Here is a 26,156-nt window from a genome sequence, read left to right as displayed (position 1 = left end):
AGTAGATTACATTTCTCAATTGATGCTTTTTTTTGTGTGTGTTATTCCCCACGTAGAATTGCTTTTGTTGATACATTATTATTGTTGCTCCAAAATATTGTTCATTTACAGTGAACATCGCAATTTGCGACCGTGGCAACCACCCATTCACGCCAGTAAAGCAGAGAGAGAGAGAGAGGATAATGAGACAAAGACGGGTGGTTAAGATGAGCTGGAGCTCAGACGTGTGTATGTGTCCCTTCATTTTCTACCTCGTTGTTTCTCTAAACAGGGTAGCTAAGGGGAGGAAGTATAATACCGAATAAACTCTATCCGAGCTTCACTAATCATTACCTCAAGAGAGATACTCACTCAGGGAGACACCTCCCAACTCAATTCAACTTAGCTGATATAAATATGTCTTGAGGCACTCATAAATCCCATTAAATGTGATTTGTTTTGTTTACTGTGACAGGCCAGGTCAGTCAGTAAGAGGCTGGCTGTGTGTGTGTGTGTGGCTCAGGGGTAAGCAAGGAGAGCATTAAACACAGATCACATTACCTCCTACCCGCCGCCCTGGGCAAAAAGGAACATCCACAACTAGACGTAGAGGCACACAAACATCCACAACTAGACGAAGAGACACACAAACATCCACAACTAGACGTAGAGACACACAAACATCCACAACTAGACGTAGAGGCACACAAACATCCACAACTAGACGTAGAGACACACAAACATCCACAACTAGACGTAGAGGCACACAAACATCCACAACTAGACGTAGAGGCACACAAACATCCACAACTAGACGTAGAGACACACAAACATCCACAACTAGACGTAGAGACACACAAACATCCACAACAAGAGAAAGTAGCCATTGTACGTCAGATGACACTGGTTGACTTGAGCTTCATGCAAGATGACCTGACTAAGAATCTAGGGTAATTTGAGGTATTTGTTTTGGCTATGGGAGCAATGTGTGACACGGGGTCAAGGAAACAAGAAAACATTGTTTCGTAACTGTGCCAGTTGAAAGAAAACCTTCTCATATAGGGAATCAATCTTTGAAACGATGAACAACGCATTGTCTGTGATGACCTTTGTAGACAAAGTGGCAGCTGTGTGAGAGCATTGCTTTCTGTAGGTGTAACTTACATCAGCATGGCTGTTTGATGTAGTATCGGTGTGTGTATGATTCGCTGTTTCTGAACATACTATATGTGTGTGTGTCCCTGTGTGTGTCTTAAGCCAGGTCTCAGTAGGTTACTGTGAAGTAGTGGGACAGAACAGAGAGGACAGAGGGAGGCTGACTGGATGGACTGAACATGGCCCGTAAAGGTCACTCTTGCCGGACCAAGTTCAGACCGCGTCTTATCTGAGGCCAGAGCCAATAGAGCAACGCAAAACAGAGCGTTCACAACATGGACATTTTACATTCAAACAGAGCGTTCACAACATGGGCATTTTACATTCAAACAGAGCGTTCACAACATGGACATTTTACATTCAAACAGAGCGTTCACAACATGGACATTTTACATTCAAACAGAGCGTTCACAACATGGGCATTTTACATTCAAACAGAGCGTTCACAACATGGGCATTTTACATTCAAAACAGAGCGTTCACAACATGGGCATTTTACATTCAAACAGAGCGTTCACAACATGGGCATTTTACATTCAAACAGAGCGTTCACAACATGGGCATTTTACATTCAAACAGAGCGTTCACAACATGGGCATTTTACATTCAAACAGAGCGTTCACAACATGGGCATTTTACATTCAAACAGAGCGTTCACAACATGGACATTTTACATTCAAACAGAGCGTTCACAACATGGACATTTTACATTCAAACAGAGCGTTCACAACATGGACATTTTACATTCAAACAGAGCGTTCACAACATGGACATTTTACATTCAAACAGACGCCTGTCTCAAGCATATTTAAACTGCCGTGGTTGACTGTGGTTATCATCAGCAACACGTTGGGATGGGAGTTGTGGTCCACCGTCTTGGTCATACTCACTCACACACCATGAGCTTGAGAAGACAGAGACAAAAGGAACCAAGGAGAAGGTATATTTTAATCTATTGCAGTCGCTGGCTACTACGTCGTACAGGCTGACCTCCTCTCTCTACTTTGACACTTACAAAGAAAATAAAACTAGAACGAGACCAATTCCCTCCTGGCTCTGCTCTGAAGAGACCTTGAGCCAATGGGAACTCAATAGACATTTCTCACTGTATTCAAGCCTGGCAAGGAGAAAGAGAGAAGGTCTGCTTCCTAAATGACACTGTATTCCCTAAGTAGTGCACTAGTTTTGATCAGGGCTAATATGGCTTTGGTCAAAAGTAGTGCGCTGTGTAGGGAAGAGGAGCATTTCGCCACGCTCGCATTAACATCTGCTAACCATGTGTATGTGACAAATACAAATTTGATTTGAAACGCAATCAAGAACTTGATGAAATAACAAGAGCGACGGTGTTGCTGTTGGATGTCAGTGAGTCAGCCTGCCTCCTAACAGCTAGAACTATCTCTCCCTGTCGTTCTGTCCTCAGAGTGAAACCAAGTTTGTGTTGCCAGGGAAACCCAGGCCAAATTGGCGACGACGACTGAGCAAAGGAGCCATTTTGTTTCATTGGCTGTTTTTCCTCCAGGCAAAACAGGAGGCATTTGGTGGCAATCAGAAGCTCATCCAGGGGTATTATATGACAGATCAGTCAGTAACACCCACCCGATCACCACATAACGACTTACCTAGAGCCAGCAGGGAGTAGACGGGTGTGTACGTTGGTGTGAAGGTTGGAGAGATGAGAAATTGCTTACCATCTACTTTGATATGGCAAGCTAGTAATGTGTATGGTCAATATGAAGTGTTTAAGCTGTCGGGGTAGGACAGAGTTTTGATATTTAGAGTTGGTGCCTGTCACTCTGTCCCACTCATCCACCTGTGTTAGAAAGGGAGGAAGGGGCACCTGTTTCTGGCTGGATTCCCCCTGAGAACCACAGATCCAGGGCCTGTTTGCCCGTCTTGTGACTGATCCGCCATCACAAGACCCAGGTCAGCACTGCCAAGAGCCCCCCCCACCAACACACAGACACACACAGAGAGGTAGATAAGCTGAGGTAGGAGGGAGACTGCAGACAGGAACAGTCTGGATGAAAAGTCTGTTCATATCCGCTAATCTTCACTAATACGTGCTCAGATTAAACAGTGAATCCATCGGTAACCCATTGTTTTGGTTCACATTGCTCTCTTGGTATTTCTCACTAGATTTTCACAAATTCCTTGTCACCTTCTCCCTCTCTCCCGTCAGTGCCCCCTTTTCATCTCTCTCTCATCTGCTGTGCATGTGGACCAGGGCAATCTGTCGCTTTCCAGTCCTGGTCTTTCCTTTTTTTATTGCCTTCATTCTCCTGGCAATGTGACGCGAGGTCGTCCCCTGAACACTAACCCGTTGCCTGAACACTAAACCATTGTCTGTGCAAAGATGGCAACTTAAGCAAATTCCCGCGCCTAATTCCATTCGTTCTGCTTGGGATTCAATTGAATAGGTTTCACTGAGAAAATTACAGGGCCGTCAAAAGCGTTGTTTTCCCTCTCTGTCTCCCGTTAACTGACCAGGGTGTGTAGGGAGGAACAGCATACACAGTGGACTCTTTACACACACACACACACACACACACACACACACACACACACACACACACACACACACACACACACACACACACACACACACACACACACACACACACACACACACACACACACACACACACACACACACACACACACTTTGTCACCAAATCCACTCTAGGTCTCAATAACATGATCTTCTAGAGTGAAGAGGAATGTTGTCCTAAACACTGTGGAGTTCACATTACTATGTAGTCCAGTATGATGTGTGTGTCCACGCCCAGAGTTCAACGTGAGGAGAGGGTGGGGCCACTAAATGCTGTTGAGATTTCCCAAAGGGAAGGAGGATACGCAAACCTCCTACTACTGTACATACTTAGTACAGTCAGTGCACACAGGCACTTTCTCACAGTCATCCACACACTGACCACATTTGCGTGAACGGTGCCTAAGAGGTAAGCTTAAGAGCAACGCAAACATAGAGAGCTCGTCTTAGCATAACTCAAACGGAGAAGCTAACTCACCTCAGACCGTGCTTACTGTAAATTCTAACCTAAAAAGGCTAGGTTGTGGTTATAGGTGTGGGCCCTATGGTGCTAGCAATGATAACACTAGCTAGCACACACGCTCATGCTAATCCCGGAGAGATGTGAGGCCACTCATGTCACGTCAGGGTTCCATGCTGTCTGCCCTCATGTCATTCTCTGTGTCTCCACTCTCCAAGCGTACCCTCTCCCACACCCTATCATTAGCCTGTGGTGCCTGTGGCTGACAAGGAATGGCACAAAACCATAAACTCAAGAATTCTTCGGGACGGTGAACAAGATCAACAAGTCGGACATGATTGAGCAACGTTTCTTGCTCTGTTATTGTGCAAATCCGACACGAGGCTTACATGACTGTGTGTGAGCATAGAAACGGCTGTGATGACTCTGTGTTACGTAACACAGTGTTTTCCCCTTGCTCTGTGTAGCTGTGAACTCGCTGAGTGTTTTAGTATGCTTTCTCGTATGGCAGGTTCCTCTCTGTACCACGTATAGGATGCACATTTTTAGTGACTGGGTGAGTGAATTCAAAACACATCCTGTGTGAGAAGGCAGAACCTACGATTTCCTGAGTGAGAATTGACACAATGCTAACGCACACAGAGACACCAGCACACACATACACTCATTGTACACACAAACAGACATGTTCTCATGAAACCCACTGATAACCATGCACAAACAAACACATTCTTCCTAACACAAACACATTGTAGAAAAATAAATACCAACTCAAATGTACAGACAGACACACCTGTGTGTGTGTGTGTGTGTGTGTGTGTGTGTGTGTGTGTGTGTGTGTGTGTGTGTGTGTGTGTGTGTGTGACCTTCTGTGGGTGGGTGGGGGGCTTAAGCTGAATGGGGTCATAAGGCAAGGGTTGTGAGTGAGAGCGTATTCTGATTGGAGGGTGGGTTGGAGGTTGGAGCGGAGCGGAGGCTGCATGCCCTGGTTTTCCTGTGCTATCAGTGCAGCTGATCTGCGTCTGGGTATGATGCCAGCCAGCCAGCCAGCTAGGCCCAGAGAACAAACACAACCAGGACTCTCCTCTCCAACACAGCCCTTATTAGCATTCACTGAACTAGGGTAAGACCTACAGCACGGGGTAGTCAGACAGTGGAGAGTCATTGTAGACTGCTAAAGGATATGCTGAAATAGAGACGTGATTTGTCTGAAATTGTAGGATAAACTAACAAAGTGATATTCTGTCTGTCTCTCATATTGAGTGATATCTTACATTCTTAGAAAAAAAGGTGCTTTCTAGAACCTAAAATGTTTCGGTTGTCCACATAGGAGAACTCTTTGAAGAACCCTTTTTGGTTCCAGGTAGAACCCCTTTGGATTCCATGTAGGAACCTTGCAACAGAGGGTTCTACCTGGACCCAAAAAGGGTTCTCCTGTGGGGAAAGCTGAATTACCCTTCTGGGACCCTGTTTCTAAGAGTGTAGAGTGAGCAGGTAACATCAACATCTCTGTACTTTCTCTATACTCTGTCACCTCTATCTCTTCTCTTCCATTATCATCTTCACTCAATTTCCTTTATTTTTCTTTGTCTGTCTGTCTGTCTGTCTGTCTGTCTGTCTTTCTTTCTTTCTTTCTCTCTCTCTCTCTCTCTTTCTTTCCCTCCTCTCCTCTCCTCTCCTCTCTCTGTTGATACAGGGTAGTGTTAGTCAGACCACTCTGGCCCAGACCCAGTCAAGTGTGTATGTATGTGTGTGCACGCACGTGTGTGTTAGTGTGTGTGTGTATTATTGGGCGTGGTGGCATGCAGGGCTGCTGGCCAGACCTAATCCATAAACACAGGGTCCAGTTCAGGGAGAGGTCGCAGGAAAAGGCTCTTGGCCGGGCACAGTGGACCCCCCCCCCCCCAAACATATCCAAATGTCACTGCACTCCTTCCCTTGCCCTGTCCCTCTGGAGAAAACAAAGAGGGGAATGTATGCACTCTCCCCAATGACGAGGTATCGAGCACTGATACGCCATGGTCATGAGGAACCTCCCCGGTCGGGGTCATGCGGAGGGGGGAGGAGGATGGGAGGATGCAGATGTGCGAGTCCAGCGGACAGAGAGGGCGGGATGGTAGGAGAACAACATGCCATTGTTTGGGGAGAGGGGACGGGAACGGCCGGCCCACAGGCCCACGAGAGAGAGAGGCAGCTGGGGTCAGTCAACGATTCCCGGGTTCACACACAGCCATGACACTGACACACCAGGGGAACCTCTTTATCTCTCTCGATCTCTACAGAGCTGTCTCTCTATCTCTCTCTCTCTCTGAGTCTCTGTACTAAACTCTATGACAGAGGTACGGTTGAGGTTTACCTTTGAATTTGGTCTCCTTAGCTGAGGTCTCTTCTCTTGGTTACGAGGACAGAGAAGGCCTATGTTAATAATCTCCAGAGAGCTAAAACATTGACAGTGGCAATTATGCTGGAGAAGACATACAGTATCTTTCCTTGTCATGAGGTGGGTGGGGGGTGGTGCTGCTGCTGCAGGCAATGAGCTAGACACCTCTCTGTCTGGGTCCTCACAGTGGGAGCCAACAAGTTAGCAGCCTATGGAAAACACCAGGCAGCACCACCATAGAGCCACATAGAGCCATAGACAGAGCTCTAGTAGTTTCTCATTCACCAGCATGGCTCCACGGCACCACAGGCCGATAAGAGGGAAGAAACTGAGTAACATTGATGAAGAGACTGATGACAGCCGAAGCAGAAGATTGCTCAACAAACAATGACTCTATGGTCAACACGATAAGAAGCTGGCTGTTGATCTATATATTGATTTACTGCCAGTAAAAATGACAGACAATTAAATCATATCTGTCTGGACATGCCCTGAGATTGGATATGAGAAATGGCTCCTTGTGTCCTCATGCAGTACCACCCACTGTTTTAATATACTATAGCTGTACAAACGGAGTCACTGAATCTTATTAAAAAGTGGTCTGTGTTCACTATTAAAGACATGCATCCGGACACACTGAAGTTCTGTACATACGTGTAAAACTGTAGGTTAGAGATATGATTCAAATAGCTGGTTGTGTTTCTAATCTCACCGGTGCAAGAGCAGGACAGACAACCACTGACACACAACCACACTAATATAAAAACACGCACGTGCCATTACTGTGGTTGTGGTTGTGCGCGCACACACACACACACACACACACACAATGTTTGATATCTAACACTAATCTAGAGTTTAAAATCAGAGACGTGCTCTGACAGACTCTTAGGCTGCAGCAACATCATTGCCCAACACCCTCCACCACCATGTGAGGGGGAGGAGGCCACATGACCCAACCAATCAGAGGTGTTAGCTAGGGACTAAACAAGGGTGGATGTGGACTAAGAAGGTCTTCACACTTACTAGAGGTTTGGCAAAAATACCCCCGGCTACATATATGCTGCAAACTTGCGAACTTGTCACGTCTCGACCGGAGGTAGAGCACGACACTTGCCTGACAGTTGCCCCCTCTAAGAAGGGCAGTGTAAACAGAATTGTCTCGTTAAGCCAACACTCGTACAGTAAACATTTTAATAGCATACCAATGTTTTTGAAACAGCTGAAGTGTACAGACATTTTCCTTATTTTATTTACTTGTTTTATTGAATTTGTACCTGAAATTGTAGTAGCAGCCTGTTACATTCTGAAATTGTCGCCGTAGCTTTATATCTCAGTGTATTTTTGTTGTTGTTGCTTGACTGCACTGAGGTCCAGGCAAGAAGCTATTCCCTAGGAAATCATCAACGTTTTCAGTCGCAATTTGCTTTTACCTCATATAATGACTTCCATGATATTGATCAAATGAAGCCTGGTTTGTTCTAAGGTAACTTTAATATGGTAGTTAGGAGCTCTAAGGTTTACACTATCTAGCAATGGTTCAGCTAATCGTCAGCATATAGTAGCTTGCTAGCTAATGTTGCCTAGCTAGCTGTGTAGCCTATATTATAATATGAATAACACTGTATGATAACGTTACTGTCTGTTATATTCGTATGGGAGGGGTAAACATTCATTAGTGATATGCTAATGTTACTTGAGTTAGCTGTGTTGTGTTAGCACTTTAGTGTGTACATGTCGCGGACATGAGTCGGTCATGGTCACGTGATGAAGTAGCCCCGTCTGCAAACTTCAAACCAGTGTCTTCCCTCAGCAGTACAAACGCAAAATAGACAGCCCCTGGCCCTACTGTAAACCCTCAGCCCTTGAATTACGTTTTACATCATCACATCCGAATGTACCTTAAATGTCCCTTGCCCAAGTGAGGGAGAGTGATGATCGGAGACGCAACGTCCTTGGTGGAAATCTTGAAGTTGAGTTTTAAAACAACCAACCTAAAGCTATTAATGTACCTAGCAAGCTAACATAGCTAGCTAGCTAACTATCTATCCGGTCAGGTAGCGAGCTACAGTTACCCATAGCTGGTTTTATAGTTTGGTCATTTATTCCAATACATTCTGAATTCCCCAAAATATGTTTATGAAGCTAGCTACATTTTATAGGCTCCTCACTACGAGACTAAGCCAATTTGAACATCATTCCCATTTGCCAATGCTTAAATCAATGGCATCTATAGATTTTTTTGCAAGCTAGCATCATAATTTTGTCTCACATGCCGAAAATGCAGCCACGTTGATTAAATTTGACACATGAATACAGTTTGCATCGAACTGTGGGTCATATCAATCCCACAAGTGATCAAAGTTCTCCACTTGCTCACTCAAGCTAAATCGAGGGCCTAGTAGGGGCAATGTTAGTGAATTAGACATCCACTTAAGATGGCAATCAAACTGCATCCTGTTTCGACGGGGATTCCCCTGAGGAAAAGTAGCTAGCGCAAGGCCTGATGGGATAAAAAAAAGAACGTGTGGACTGCATGCTTGGTCTAAGACGTTGGTTGATCCTGTGGGAAGCGCGTGGTTGTAAGTGCTGAGAAAAGAGACATTTTAGTCCTATTCTTATGAGTAAAAATAAAAGCTAATGCATTAAGCCTCTTTAGACATAAGAGTCACACCTAGTCGACAGATATTTAGCACACCTCATGAGCTGTCCTAACCCATTAAGAGTTACCAGCAGCTGTTTTGATAATAGAAAAATGTAGCGAGTCAGTGGTTCCTGTGCCACATGTAATTGTTTGAGTTATTCAAATAATGTTTTGATAATTCTTTATAACCAACCCATAAATAATCTAAATATTCATGCAACAGCATCTCTTGTGTCGTTGACAATGATTTCACGAGGCTTATTTCACGTCATATGCTTAAACACTTATAACAAATAGGCTAATAAATAAACAAATACATGTTTTTACTTCGATTATTTAATTACCTACATTATGTTATTTCATAACATAAATAATGTTATGTTATTTGTATGCAACATTGTTTGCAACATTATCGGCAAGTGACTTGAGGCCGACTGTGCCAATGCGATTTAGAGTTGTTAAATGGGAGTGACAAGTGCGTTAATATAACGGTAATATTGTAAAAATTCAGCTTTTAACAACCATTAGAATTGGTTAAAATATAAGGTGAAAATGAAGAGAAGTGATCGTGTCAGGTTAAATTATATCAACCGTTTTACCTTTAACATTTGATTTACAGCCACATTCACCGTGGCTGTCTGAAGTGTGCTATAGAGTTAACAATCAGTGGTTATTCCCCATCATTTGCAACAATGTCATTGAGTGTCATTACTATCTTTCCTTTGCGGTTCCTCAAACTGTTGTGATTTACCAGCTGAGATAAGCTTGTGAGCAGTGTCTTAACATCATCCTAAAACACTCTGAGCTGGGAGCTATTTTTGGCTTAAAACCAGTTTTATCAGGATTCCTAGGATATTTTCTGAGATGCTTTGTGGATACGGCCCCAGGTTTATATCCCTCGTGTTACAATGGCGCCCAACGTGGGGCGGTCTCTCAAAGGGGAGGAGGTCAAAGGGGGGTGAACGTAGCAGACATGAGTCGGTCATGGTCCCGTGATGAGGTAGCCTGCAAACTTCCAAACCAGTGTCTGCCCTGAGTGCCCTCAGTCAAAGAGGGAATTTTGGTCTAAAGGTCTAAGACGTGGGAGACCCTGTTCATATCCCTTGTGTTACATACAGACAACAAAATAAACCCTTTCATTGTCTGCACATGCTTGTGGATTGTTGCATTATTCAAGAGTGATATGTTTTGGTTGCATTATTCAATATTGTAATATGTTTTAGAAAAATTGCTCGGATTGTTGAATACTTTTTGCTTACTAGCAAGTGGCTACTGTGATATTTACGGTCAATTTGAGCGGCGGACCAAGAATGTCACATAGCCAACCACAACAAAAGGTAAGGGAAAGATGTAATATGAATTGAAAAGTAGATCTCGTTCCCCACTCAGCTCCTCAGACTCTCCTTCATCTCTCATAGTGGGAATAGGGTTCTAAATGTGTGTACTCAAAAGAAATGCATATGAAAAAAGCACCGCTGCTGCAACTAGTGTACGTGCTGCCTCTACGGATACAAACACAATAACTGCATTTGCAACTATATTGCCTTCAAACAGTGAAGAAAATATACATCTATAGATTGTTTAATGACCCTGAGTGGGTGAGAGATTTCAAAAAATACAGAAAGAGTAAGAAGAATTCTTCTTCAGGCAAAGAGGCTGTTAGGCAAATGTTTCTATTATGGATTCAGTAATCCTTTGTTGTAATCCATGTGTCCTTACAGACAGGTGGGAGCCATGAGAAACCAGAGGTCCAGACCTGCGTAGACTGTCTGAAACTGGATACAATTCCCTATATAGGTTCTGGTAAAGGGTAGTGCACTATATGGAATAGGGTGCCATTCGGGACTACACTACACTCTACCAGACCAAGGGGAACACTTAGTGTTGTACGCCCCCTCCTTCTATGGAAACCATACACTCGTACAGTGCACAAAACCCCAGGCGAACTGAGTTCCACTTCTACATCAAGTCTCCAAGGTCCAAGTAAATGAATGACATCATCTAAATAATAGGAATGAAAGCAAACACCTGTGAATTCCACGGTGACTTTTAACTGAGTGATTAGCCTCTGCTAGCTCTAAAACACACTTGTGGATATTACAGTAGTACATGAATCTCATACTTCATCTCGTAATGATTGTGTTCCATGTCAAGTGGCACACACACCTGCACTGAGTAGAGTGAAGTGGTTCCTAACATACACAGAAGGATAAATCATCTGTGCTTCTCATAGCCATATCTACCCACATACTGTCCCAAACACAGGGTTGTAGTGCTGCCGGAGCACGGGAAAGGGAAAGGGGATACCTAGTCAGTTGCACAACTGAATGTATTCAACCGAAATGTGTCTTCTGCATTTAACCCAACCCCTCTGAATCAGAGATTTGAGAATACACAGAGCTGGTAAAACTTTTTATTGGAAACATATTTCAATATATTCTAAATAAATTAAATTACCACAAGAATTCCACAAAGCGATAGAATGACAAACCAAATACTGTAAATACAGTTGGAGGTTTGCATACACCTTAGCCAAATACATTTAAACTCAGTTTTTTTGTACAATTCCTGACATTTAATCATAGTAAAAATTCCATGTCTTAGTTCAGTTAGGATCACCCCTTTATTTTAAGAATGTGAAATGTCAGAATAATAGTAGAGAGAATGATTTAAGTTTTTATCTCTTTCATCACATTCCAAGTGGGTCAGAAGTTTACATACACTCAATTAGTATTTGGTAGCATTGGCTTTAAATTGTTTAACTTGGGTCAAACGTTACGGGTAGCCTTCCACAAGAATTATGGCCCATTCCTCCTGACAGCTGGTGTAACTGAGTCAGGTTTGTAGGCCTCCTTGTTCTCACATGCTTTTTCAGTTCTGCCCACAAATGTTATATAGGATTGAGGTCAGGGTTTGTGATGGCCACTCCAATACCTTGACTTTGTTGTCCTAAAGCAATTTTGCCACAACTTGGAATTATGCTTGGGGTCATTGTCCATTTGGAAGACTCATTTGCGATCAAGCTTTAACTGATGTCTTCAGATGTTGCTTCAATATATCCACATAATTTTCCTGCCTCATGATGCCATCTATTTTGTGAAGTGCACCAGTCCCTCCTGCAGCAAAGCACCCCCCCAACATGATGCTGCCACCCCAGTGCTTCACGGTTGGGATGGTGTTCTTTGACCTGCAAGTCCCCCCCTTTTTCATCCAAACATAACAATGGTCATTATGGCCAAACAGTTCTATTTTTGTTTCATCAGACCAGAGGACATTTCTCCAAAAATTCCCATCTTTGTCCCCATGTGCAGTTGCAAACCGTAGTCTGGCTTTTTTATGGCGGTTTTGGAGCAGTGACTTCTTCCTTGCTGAGCGGCCTTTCAGGTTATGTCGATATAGGACTTGTTTTACTGTGGATATAGATACTTTTGAACCTTTGCTGTTGTTCTGGGATTGATTTGCACTTTTCGCACCAAAGCACGGTCATCTCTAGGAGACAGAACGAGTTTCCTTCCTGAGCGGTATGACGGCTGCGTCTTTATACTTGCATGCTATTGTTCGTACAGACGAACGTGGTACCTTCAGTCATTTGCAAATTGCTCCCAAGGATGAACCAGTCTTGTGGAGGTCTTGGCTGATTTTTTTTATATTTTCCAATGGTCAGGCAAAGAGGCACTGAGTTTGAAGGTGGGCCTTGAAATACATCCACAGGTTCACATCCAATTGACTGAAATGATGTCAATTAGCCTATCAGAAGCTTCTAAAGCCATCACATCGTTTTCTGGAATTTTCCAAGTTGTTTAAAGGCACAGTCAACTTAGTGTATGTAAACTTCTGACCCACTGGAATTGTGATACAGTGAATTATAAGGGAAATAATCTGACTGTAAACAATTTTTTGAAAAATTACTTGTGTCATGCAAAGTAGATGTCCTAACTGACTTGCCAAAACTATACTTTGTTAACAAGAAATGTGTGGAGTGGTTGAAAAATGAGTTTTAATGACTCCAACCCAAGTGTATGTAAACTTCTGACTTCAACTGTATGTATACCACTTTGGCCAATCAGAACGATGAACATACAGTAGATATAACTCAATCCCGGCAGCTCAGCGTAATGTGACAGGGGGTTACACCGAGATGTAGGATCCAAATTTACTGTATGTCTGCAATGATGTTCATAAAACTCCACGGACCTCCTCTTGCGCAGTGGAACCCAAGATGATGTGACCACTTGGTTACGGTGACACCGTTCTGCCCAGGACACCCAAACCAGAGTTGCCACCGCAAAGCCCAAGGAGCCTGACCCACTCTGGAAGTTGTTGTAGCCCTGCTTGAGATATTTAGACTATATTGGCTTTTGGTTGAGACCGACGCAGCTCTAGCTTGGTATGTCAGGGTGGGCAATTATAAATGTGAATTGGGCCAAGTTGGAGATAATAATGCATTTAGGTCATAGTTTATTGAGATGCATGAATACACAACACCAAAAGCTTGATTTTTATGGCTATTTTAAATTGAATTTCCTGCATTTCTACGTAGTAATAAATTCTATGAATGGTTCACCTCTCTGTTTTCTTTTATTCTGTAATATGGTATATTGTAGAGGTCGACCGATTAGGATTTTTCAATGCCTATACCGATACCGATTATTGGAGGACCAAAAAACCCGATACCGATTAATTGGCCGATTAATTTTATTTATAATAATTACAACAATACTGAATGAACACTTATTTTAACTTAATATAATACATCAATAAAATAAATTTAAATAAATAATGAAACATTTTCAATTTGGTTTAAATAATGCAAAAACTAAGTGTTGGAGAAGAAAGTAAAAGTGCAATATGTGCCATGTAAGAAAGCTAACGTTTAAGTTCCTTGCTCAGAAAATGAGAACATATGAAAGCTGGTGGTTCCTTTAACATGAGTCTTCAATATTCCCAGGTAAGAAGTTTTAAGTTGTAGTTATTATAGGAATTATAGGACTATTTCCCTCTATACCATCTGTATTTCATTAACCTTTGACTATTGGATGTTCTTATAGGCACTTTAGTATTGCCAGTGTAACAGTATAGCTTCCGTCCCTCTCCTCGCTCCTCCCTGGGCTCGAACCAGGAACACATCGGCAACAGCCACCCTCGAGGCAGCGTTACCCATGCAGAGCAAGGGGAACAATCACTCCAAGTCTCAGAGCAAGTGACGTTTTAAACACTATTAGCGCGCACCCCGCTAACTAGCTAGCCATTTCACATCAGTTACACAGCCTTATCTCGGGAGTTGATAGGCTTGAAGTCATAAACAGTGCAATGCTTGAAGCACAACGAAGAGCTGCTGGCAAAACGCACAAAAGTGCTCTTTGAATGAATGCTTACGAGCCTGCTGCTGCCTACCACCGCTCAGTCAGATACTTGTATGCTTGTATGCTCAAGTCAGATTATATGCAAAGCAGGACACGCTAGATAAACTAGTAATATCATCAACCATGTGTAGATAACTAGTGATTATGATTGATTGATTGTTTTTTATAAGATAAGTTTAATGCTAGCTAGCAACTTACCTTGTCTTACTGCATTCGCGTAACAGGCAGTCTCCTCGTGGAGTGCAACGAGAGAGAGGCAGGTCATTATTTCGTTGGACTAGTTAACTGTAAGGTTGCAAGATTGGATCCCCCGAGCTGACAAGGTGAAAGTCTGTCGTTCTGCCCCTGATTGAGGCAGTTAACCCCCCCGTTCCTAGGCCATAATTGAAAATAAGAATTTGTTCTTAACTGACTTGCCTAGTTAAATAAAGGTGTAAAAAAAAAAAAAAAATTGGCCAAATCGGTGTCCAAATATACTGATTTCCGATTGTTATGAAAACTTGAAATCGGCCCCAATTAATTGGCCATTCCGATTAATCGGTCGACCTCTAGTATATTGTAACCATGTGTTCAAGCTAATCAAATCAATGTTGATTTATGATACAGCGTAGTGTTAACTACACAATATCATGAAATGCCTACTCGCGACAAAAGCTCTCCTCACAAACAGTGCTATATGTATTTATATTTAGATTAGGCTTTTGCCTACAAATAGCTATCCCACTTAGTCATAGGCTTATTAGGTTATACTGCAAATGATAGTTGTCTGTACCTGAACTGGCCGAATGACAGAACTGTCCTTCAGCAACACAAGTTGGTTCAACTTCTTTAACATCATTACGCGATTCTGGCGCTGTCCTTTTAGCACCCAGAAGGGCTGTCCAATCACTTAATAACACTCATCAAGATATGTTACCTACGCCTAATAGTCCTGGTCATCACTTTTTATTTTTACAAATAAGATATTAGCACTTCTCACAATGATGCTTGGATAAAAGCTGAATCAATGTCTCGCAAGATCACATAATGATTCATTTGCATTTTACCGACACAGATGCAGATGCAGTTTGGACATTTCACAGGTAAAACATGAAGAATTATCATTCACGATTGACAGTGATGATGGCCTATTCTGAAATTAGGTATGCCCATCTTGGTGTTTGAGGGTATTACAAATAGAACATTGTGTGGGCATACCAGTAGGCAGAAGTTGCAATTGGAGGATGCATTTTATACATAGGCCTATTCTACAATGACATTCAATAGGCTACATCTGTCGGTACAAACTTTGATTGAGGAAATGATGACGTGATTTTAATGTGTTGACACATAACAGATGCACGCTGCACACATGCATGTACTGTATGCACAGGAAGAATAAAAGATAACTGTCTTCCATTTTGACCAGCTGGCCTTGTCCTTGACACGCAACGGAGACACTCACTCTCTTACGCTCAAAAACACAACACCCATACCCAGGTGCTTACGCCCCCTCACTCCCCCATTCCTCCACCCATACAGTGCACTCTGACCCCCAAAGCCAGGTGACAGGTGCTCCTCCAACCCCAACTCTCACCACTTCTCTGCTCTACTCAGTACTGACACACACAGGGTTGGATCTTAAGTGGTATTTGCAATACTCTTACATAGTATCTACAATATCACTCCTCGTAATTCACATAGTTATAATACACAATCATAGACAGGAGCTATGGAACAATACAGATTGATGCATTTCCTTGGGTTCATAGTACACAACATTCTTGACCCGGACTGGACTATGGGTTTAGCACTATACACCATTCAAGACTTATCACTGTGTTTTCCCAAGGAATGTATTCATATTGTATTCATATATGTATTCATATTGTTCCTATGAATGACAGAGACCCCCCTGCTGGCCTGCAGGTGTATACATATGCAATAAGGCCAGAGGAGGTGTGGTATATGGCCAATATACCACGGCTAAGGGCCATGTCCAGGCATTCCGCGTTGCGACACAACACGGAGTTCCTGGACACAGCCCTTAACCGTGGTATATTGGCCATATATCACAAACCCCCGAGGAGTCTTATTGCTTTTATAAACTAGTTACCAATGTAATTAGAGCAGTAAAACTAAAAATCTTTTCATATCTGTGGTATACGGTCTGATATACCATGCCTTTCAGCCAGTCAGAATTCAGGGCTCAAAGGCCCAGTTTATAATAAGAAACAAGTGTGTCATTGGATTACAATTACAATAGTACTTACTCTAATTCTATGGGTCACTCATGATTTGTCTTGTGTCTTGTTCTATGTTTTGTCCCTATACCAGTGATGGCGATTGGTTCTTACTTACACAGTGTTTATGGTGATTGGTTCCTACCTACCCAGGTGTCTATGGTGATTGGTTCCTACCTGCAGCAGAGTGAATGAGGATGCTCTGGTTGGGCCTCAGGTTGCCAAAGTCAAACAGCATCATGTAGGCGGTGATGTAGTTGACGGGGAGGGCGGCTGCTTCCTCAAAAGTCATTCCCTCTGGGATGAGGAACGTGTGGGTAGCGGGCACCACGGCCACCTCCTGCCACAGCCCACAGCGGTTCAGCACCAGCACCTTGTCACCCACCTGCATGGACGGGAAAGAGTCATGGCTTACTATAAGGTTACAAAATCCCCGTACATTTCTGACAATTCCTAGGGTTTCCAAGAATCCTGTTTGGAAGATTCACAGAATCAGGAGGGAATAGGCAGGAAATCCTGGATCCAAACAGGATCTGGAGAAAACCTGGGAATGTGGGTAAAGTTAGTGGGATTTTGTAGACATGTCATTTAGTTCACAAGTTACAAGTGGCTATGTTTATGGAAAGCAAGGGATCAGCTGTTTTGTGGTTTGGTGTTGGGGGGAATTTTACAAATCTTAGGTTCACAATGCAAATACTGTGGAGGTCAGGTTAGTTATTTTGTCATTAGTTGTTTGTTATATAGGACCACACCCTGTGACAACAGTCAACATCATAACATGATGTGGCATTAGCCCCCACTGCTACTCCTCTCTCTCTGACAATTATCACCTCCCTCCTCATCACCCCAACCCCCCTCCTCTCACTTGCTTGTCATTTTGGGCGCCGTGTCCCCATTCGGGCTTATCAGAGCAGCAGGAATCTCCGACCCTCTCCTGTCTGTCCAGGAGGAAGAGCCCCATTGTAAACATCCCCCCTGCCGAGGGACTGGCCAATCAGGGAGGGAAACACCAGGGACACAGGAAACAGAGCCCACCACTGCATTCTAACATTCTTCCTGTTTTCTTCCTCCTCCCTTCTCCACCCCACCTCTACATCCATCTGACTCCTTCCTTCCCTCGTTCTACTCTCCCTTTCCCTCAACCTGTCACTTTTCCGCGCTGTCTCTCCCTTTTACTCCTTCAGTATCTCTTCTGATTGTCTCTCTCTGTCTCTGTCTTGTACAGTATCTCCTTTACCCCCTCTTTTTTAATCTCCCTCCCTCCTCCCTTCACCCTTTCTCTATCTCCTTCTCTCCACCTCCCTCCATGGGCCCTGTGCGAGGAGTTGCCCGTTTCCCCTCTTCCTCATCAGTGAGACAGGACAATGGGTCCCATCTTCTACCCTGGCCACTCTCCACTCATCAGCGGCCCTGCCAGATTCTTCTCCATGGTTGAGCACAAGACAAGCTCTCTCCTCCTGGGAACAAACCCACTCCTCCCGCCCGCCCGGGCCTCTCTAATGGTCTGGAGGGAGCGATGCGCCTCGCTGTCTGTCTATCCACTCCAATTAGAGAGATCTCCCTCTTCCCTCTCATTCACTCTCCCTCTCTTTATATCCCCGTCTCAAGCTGATGCGTTTTGAGTCCTTCCTCTTTCTCTCTTTCACTCCTTTTCTATCAGTCTTCATCTTTCGCTCTCTTTTTCTTTCCCTCTGCCTGTCCTTCTCTCCGTCTCCCTGTGTCTGTGGTGAAACTCATTGCCCCCAGTCTGTTAATTGGAGCTCCAGTAAGGCAGGTAGGATCAATCGGTGGAGGCGTTGGAGCCTCGCAGGAAACACGCTGATGACTCAACCCTCACATTCAACTACATCGGCAAGTATTGTGTGCCCATGTGAGTCACACACACACACACACACACACACACACACACACACACACACACACACACACACACACACACACACACACACACACACACACACACACACACACACACACACACACACACACACACACACACACACACACACACACACACACACACACACACACACACACACACAGAACATACTCCCACTCAAACACACTCTTGGCCAAAGTCCTCATTGTGACTTGTCTATCACAGCACTTGTTACTCTGTGACCCCCCTCCTAATTCTCTCATGCCCCCTTCCCCCTTGACTCTCCAGCCTCCAATGAAGTCACCACACAGTGTATGAGGGGGAGCTTCTCAAATAGCCTTGTAGTCAGCTGCTGTACACCACTGGTCTTTATCAACTAGTGATTCAGGTTTGGGGGTATGTGGGCTACAAGTCAGAGGTTATGTGGTTTGACAAGCTCATCAACTTTTGCCCCCAATTGGTTAGATCATGGATTCTAGTCTCAACTGGAGGAGTAGCTGAACTCCATATGCCTCCTTAATTTTCTCATGGAGCCGAGGTTAGACTAAAGGACAACGGACAATGTATTCATCCTACTGTGTTGTGTCAGCAGTGTTGTCGTCTAACATTGTTAAGCGTAAATCATAGGCGTCCCATTGTGACATAGCTACACGGCTCTGAGAACACCATCCACGGTTGACACACAGAGGCCAAATGCGCACTTCCCCATAATTCCCAGCGAACGCGTCTCCGGCACGCTTCCTCTATTCATTTGAATGTGTTGACAGTTGGAGAAATTGCTTGAGCTGTGTTGGAACTTCCAAAGTCTGAAAGGTCAACGGTCCAATATTCTAGAACAACCACTGTGCGTACGCCGACACGTTTTGGACTCTGATAAACCCTTCCGTCTGCTGATGTGTGAACCGTGTGAGACTGAGAGGGTCCTCCATGGAGCATTATATGTGTCAGGATCACGGCCCCGCCCTGTTCATGGATGGAACCTACCTTGAGTTTGACCTATACGTCTTATTTCTGAGTTGTCTTTCTTGGTCCCTCTCGGTTCTGTTGAGTTTTTTTTTAGTGTGAGTGCTTTCGGCAGTGTTATAATTAGGCAATAAGGCCCGAGAGTGTGGTATATGGCCAATATACAGTTCTTAAGCAAAACGCAACGCGGAGTGCCTGGACACATCCCTTAGCCGTGGTATATTGGCAATATACTACAAACCCCCGAGATGTCTTATTGCTATTAGAAACGGGTTACCAATGCAACTAGAGCAGAAAAACACATGTTTTGTCAGACCCATGGTTTTGCTCAACATTCAGGCCTCGAACCACCCAGGTTATAATAGTTGTTATAAACTGGATGGTTTGAGCTCTGAATGCTGATTGGCTGACAGCCATGGTATATCAGACCGTGTTCCACAGGTATGACAACATTTATTTATACTGCTCTAACTACGCTGGTAACCAGTTTCTAATAGCATTAAGTCACGTCGGGGTTTGTGGTATATGGCCTATATACCACGGCTAAGGACTGTATTCAGGCACTCCGCGTTGCATCGTGCATAAGGACAACCCTTAGCCGTGGTATATTGGCCATATACCACACCTCCTTGGGCCTTATTGCTTAATTATAACAATGACGAAAGCACACACTCTCAAAAAACCTCAACAGAACCGAGAGGGACCAAGAACGACAACGCAGAAATACGACGTCTGTTTGTCTCCAAGTTTCCAGGCATCTGATTCTCTCCTCCCTTTTGTTGTTAAAGGCCGACTATCAAGACAGACTGTGCAAAACGCATGCTACGAGTGTGCTTTCCATCTGTAGCGAAGAGGAGGACAAGAGGGACGGAACGGAGCGAGGTAGGAGGGACGGAGGAAATACCAGACTGACAATGTGGGCCGGAGGGAGATAATTGAGAACATATGGGTCAGGTCCTACCAGAGCTCAGCTAAAGCTTATACTCTCAGAAAAGGAAAGGGTTTAGTGAAAAAAAAAGTGCTGATCGAGGATTGTCAGTCATGAGTAATAGAGTGTAATTTGGGATATTTCCCTCTTTTTGTCACTTACTCGCTGTTTCCCCGCACTGCTCGTGTGGTTAAATGTAAATGTAAATGTTATTCGGGGTGATGTCACTGTTGTATTACAGTTTTTCAGTTTTTCTGCTAAAACACAATTTCTGAAACCTTGCTCCATTTCCTGAAAACATTAAACACAAAACCTCATCTTCAAGCACTATTTTACATAACCTCTGACTCCTCTTGCAAAATGAAACATTCGCCTCAAAACAGTTTTACCTGTGTTCAAAATCAAACTCTGCTCTCATAAACAAAGTGATCAAAATGATATACACTCTCAAGCAGTCAGTAAACAATACACCGAAAAATAGAAAACACATTGTTCCAAACATACAATTCTCAGGGAGAAGTACATTTTTAATCAAAATAAATATTCAGATTTTTCCGTCATTGTCCTTTGATGAAAGAAAACACGTTCTATCATAGTAGCTCAAAACTGATCAGAAATTACTACTCTGCTTTGCTCTTTGCAATTTTGTTTTTTGTTCTTCCTCCTCCTTGTACCCCTATCTTTACAGTACTGTACCCTGCATCTCACAAACTTGTCCTTTGTCTCTGTGATACTGTAATTCTTGTTCTTTGTTGATATGAACCTGCAACCAGTCAAAATGTATTGAGCAGTCAGTACTGTTAATAAATGGAAAGCACAATGTTCAGGTCCATACAATTCATCCATTGTACAGTATACAGCCTACAATGCACTGTACTACAATATCCATATTCAGACTTTCTCCTTCCCACCTTCAACAACCTGTTTGCTCTCTGAACTGGCTTATATTGGTTGTGTCGCATCATTTGAAACAGGTTAAATCAATTTTGAGTGGTTGTGTTCAATCAATGACATATGTTCTCTATTTGTATTTGATTGCTGCCACTTGTGTTTACCAGTATGGATGACATGTGCATTAGAGTGCAGAATGTGTTTTGAGAATGAGAATGTGTTTAGAGTTTTGCTGAAAAGTCTAAGTGAGATCTGCAAATTGTGTTTTATCATGTGAAATGGTTTAAGGTATTGACAACAGACTGCATAATTAGCTAAATGAGTCCAGGCAACTGAGAACTTTGTTCAGCCAATGAGTTTTAGTGTTTTAGCAATTGAGAAAAACTATAACCTACTTCTAGTCACTGCAGACTCAGTGACAGCGTGTGTGCATTTGTCTGTGAGTCTGTTTGTGTGTGTGTGTGTGTGTGTGTGTGTGTGTGTGTGTGTGTGTGTGTGTGTGTGTGTGTGTGTGTGTGTGTGTGTGTGTGTGTGTGTGTGTGTGTGTGTGTGTGTGTGTGTGTGTGTGTGTGAGAGAGAGAGAGTGAGAGTGAGAGAGAACAGAAGCCTCCCCAAAACAGTGACTGCAACTAAGGTCAGCACATTCTCTGTGAGCTCCCTCCTGCCAAAACACAGAGATCTCTATCCATTAGGAAGATTGGCTCTTAATTTAGGGAGTAGGAGTTGGGGGAAGGTAGGGGTAGTATGGGGACTGCAGAGTGTATGGGGACTGCAGTGTGTGTGTGTGACCTTCTAATCCAATCTGCATGAATAACAAAGTGCAGTGAGGCCAGGGAAGTATATAACAGGACATGGGTCGTATCATATATTATGATGTCTAAGACCATTGTGCTGTCAAAGACCGACACAGAGCCAATAACTCTGGTATATAGACGCTTCTATATGCTCATCTTATCCCAACGGATGTTCAGGTCCAGTGGATTTCAGGGACACAACCACTCCCTGCTGAGACAGAGGTGCACTGATCTTATTAGTGTACTTCCCAAATTACACCCTAATTTCTATATAGTGCACTACTTTTGACCAGGGCCTCTGGGCATTATATAAAGAATAGGGTTGGACTGATCTGGCACCTTCTCCTTCGTGCTTTAATGGCTCTTGCTGACATGGTTCAAATGCAACAAATGCAGAGTGTTCTTATTTTAATTAGTCTAGACCTGGGTCAATTTGTCTTCATGTCAATGAGTTTTGTAATTTTAGGTTAATCAATTGTTTAAGAGCAATACAGGTTTACAGCAGGGTTATAAAATCAGAACATATGATTGGTGTTTTAAAAATAGCAATGAATATACATCAAGTCTTTGTGCTTAGTGAACATTGTGGTTTTGTCATAGAGTTTGATCTGTGATGGTATTCGGTCTCGGGTTCAAATAATATAGCAACAATATCTTTAGGCTACTATATGCCTAAATTGTCATATTGTTATAAAATGAACAGATTTAAAGGGTCGTTATGCACAATATGTTGCTATTAGCTCCATTGAAAGGATGTGGTTGGTGTTGCCATGCCGTCAGTAATGTGACTGGCAGTAAAACAGGACTCATCACACTATTCAAACAAGGAGAGGTAGCCTGGAATGATCAATGCATAGGCAATGTTATTATCATACAAGTAATGCTGATTATATGACAGGGGATTTATGTGAAGACATAGGACAGATAAGCAGATAAGCAAAATAATAGTCCTTTCAAAATATTCATAGTACTGAAATACACTGAGTGTACAAAACATTAAGAACACCTGCTCTACCCAAGACACAGACTGACCAGGTGAATCCATGTGAAAGCTAAGACCCCTTATTGATGTCACCTGTTAAATCCACTTCAATCAGTGTAGATGAAAGGGAGGAGTCAGGTTGAAGAAGGGTTTTTAAGCCTTGAGACAATTGAGACATGAATTGTGTATGTGTGCCATTCAGAGGGTGAAAGGGCAAGATAAAAGATTTAAGTGCCTATGAATTGGGTATGGTAGTAAGTGCCAGGCGCACTGGTTTGTGTCAAGAACTGCAACTCTCCTGGGTTTTTCATGCTCAAAAGTTTCGTGTGTATCAAGAATGGTCCACCACCCAAAGTACATCCAGCCACCTTGACATAACTGTGGAAAGCATTAGAGTCAACATGGACCAGCATCCCTGTGGAACACTTTCCACACCTTGCAGAGTCTATGCCTCCACGAACTGAGGCTGTGCTGAGGGCAAAGGGGGGGTGCAACTCAATATTAGGTAGGTGTTCCCAATGTTTGGTATGATCCGTGTATACCCTAAAAATAGATGCTGTTTAATGGGCGTGGTATGCAGAATATAGCAATATTAATTTCAAATCGATAAAAAATCAGAAGATTGAATGTTTGGTGATTTGTGACTTTCCCAAAGACATGTGGTAGAGCATGGCGCTTGTAACGCCAGGGTAGTGGGTTCGATCCCCGGGACCACCCATACGTAGAATGTATGCACACATGACTGTAAGTCGCTTTGGATAAAAGCGTCTGCTAAATAGCATATATTATTATTATTATATCTGTTGACAAAGATCGCGAGTAATCATTTAAATCTTCGGCTTCTCCTGGTCTTGCGCCTCGCCCTTTCCGTTCGTTTAGTGCGTGAGCCACTGTCGCTCTCCGTAACAAAGGCAACGGTGTCACTACTGCGTGGAGTCGCACCCGCCCCACCACCTCCCCCCCTATCCCCGAAACGGTGCTCCAAAGTGCCACATGCGGAATGTTTTTAAAAATGTTTAATTATCTCGTCTTTTCTATCCCATAAACGTAGAGATAGCATTGTAATCTCTCCAAATCCACAGAACCGAGTGCTTACACGCCTTTCAGCAGGTTAGCTGTCTAGCCGATGGCGCGACTCACAATTTGGAGCTGTCAATCTCCGGTGCGCAAAGCAACTCATTTTTTAAATTGTCGGTAGACGAGGGGCGCTGGCTTCATTGAACTCACTGCCAATTAAACAATTGGGTCCTTTGCTGGAAGCATAAAAAAACAAATGCACTCCTCGGCTTGTAACTTTCCACTCAAAAGATTGAGTGAGTATTCTGCTGCTATGCTCTCCATTTACGCACCAGTGACTGGGCGAGCAATAACCCTCCAAAGCATTTAGCTGCGAAATTAGGCTACATTATTCTTGTGGGCTATCATTGTTCCAACTCTCTGGTCATTTTGAGACTTTGGACAAATAGACAGTCATATTCTGAAATCAGATTACATTCATATTCAAATGTATTGGTCTGGGCTTTTAGTGTTGAATGTGGTGATGATGATGATGGTGAAGCTGGTAATAGATGACTAACATGAACACATGTGAGACGGAATTGTCAATTCAAATCAATAGCAAAGACTGACACGCCCTAAATCAAACAGCATCCTGATATGAACCCAAATGAGCCTTAAGAAATTAGTTAACCAAATGTGCTTTCTATGGATCAAAGTAGCCGACAACATATTATTGTTCATGGAAATTGTCAAATGATCAGGTTTACTAGGCAATCATAGGAGTAAGCTAAATCATTTCTAAGACAGAGGCTTCAGAAGCAGGTGAAGCGAGAGAGATGGAGAGGAGAGAGCGGAGAGGATGTGGCGCGCTTACTTTTCTATCCGTCACCTCTTCTCCCACAGCCTCGATCTCCCCGGAGCACTCCATCCCTGGCGTGACAGGTGGGGACGGCAGCCGGTCGTACAGACCCTGCCGGGCCAGCAGGTCGGCAAAGTTCAGCCCGCATGCCTTGACCCGCACCATGACTTCTCCGGCCTTGAGTGCCGGCTTCCCCTTCTTCACCTGCAGTTTCACCTTATCATAGCCCCCGTAGCCGGAAAGGACCAGAGAGCGGTAGGTGAACTGCTCTTCCTCAGGGACCTTCTCGGTCGCCGCCGGTGTGGCTGCCGCCTCGTTGGAACTGACTGGTGGGGACTCCGGCTTGGACTCAGCTTTCGGCTCCTCGCTGGGTGTATTATCTTGCTTTGTTTCCTCGGCGTTTTGCTGCTGAGCAGGTGCATCATCGCCAGACATTGTGAAGAGTATTAGTAGACAGTGACAAGTCTTGAAATTAAACGTTCACTTTTATCCTCTTGTCTTTAGGAGCTTTGCTGTAATGAAGCGTTGATGAGTCCGATCTGAGTGAGTCAGGAGCAAAGAGAGAAGAAAAAACCTGATTCTCAGAGCTTCTTCAGCAGCCTTGCATGAGGACACAGACCCGAGTCAATGAGAGCTTCAGCTGAGGAAAGAGCAGGCTGCCTCGCAACGGCTACAGTGGCCAGAGGGTGTCAACTCCGCGCTCTGACAGTGTGTGTGTGGGACGAGAAGGAGGCAAGCTAGAAAACCCGGAGAGCGGAGTCACTGAGGCGGAGGAACGATAAGTGGATTTTTATAGACAAACGGGTTGTGTCCGCCTATATACATATCGACATAGCCAGGGGCGGGCTGGAACAAAAAAATCAGCACTGTCATTTCACACCAGCCCACAACCCCGCGCAATAATGCTAATGCAAAAGAACATAATCAACTATAGTACAGCATTTCTCAAACTTTACTGTACTGTCTGTGCTTCTTGTTCTCATCTGTTGTTTCTGTCTGTCTTTGTGTCTGTCTGTCACACCTATGTGGTAATTGCTATTACATACAGAGCCACCATTTTAAGGAACTGGCAGTACATCTGTGTCTCTGTTTTCTTCTTTCCTCCAA

General features: G+C 43.7%; 1 protein-coding gene across 1 annotated transcript in view; it reads right to left on the bottom strand.

Moving 5' to 3' along the window:
* LOC124000526 (synaptic vesicle membrane protein VAT-1 homolog) overlaps positions 1-25,804 on the bottom strand; it is a 37,248-nt gene extending 11,444 nt beyond the window's left edge. Inside the window, exons 1-2 of the mRNA XM_046306943.1 lie at positions 25,065-25,804; positions 16,932-17,139 (exon numbers count right to left, since the gene is read on the bottom strand). Coding sequence (XP_046162899.1) covers positions 16,932-17,139; positions 25,065-25,484 — 628 coding nt within the window. The 5' untranslated portion in view covers positions 25,485-25,804. The remainder of the gene's footprint in view (positions 1-16,931; positions 17,140-25,064) is intronic.
* Positions 25,805-26,156: the final 352 nt, after the last annotated feature.

This window comes from Oncorhynchus gorbuscha, linkage group LG16, assembly GCF_021184085.1.
Source record: "Oncorhynchus gorbuscha isolate QuinsamMale2020 ecotype Even-year linkage group LG16, OgorEven_v1.0, whole genome shotgun sequence".
In the NCBI taxonomy this organism is placed as follows: Eukaryota; Metazoa; Chordata; class Actinopteri; order Salmoniformes; family Salmonidae; genus Oncorhynchus; species Oncorhynchus gorbuscha.
This window is presented reverse-complemented; position numbering and strand designations above follow the sequence as displayed.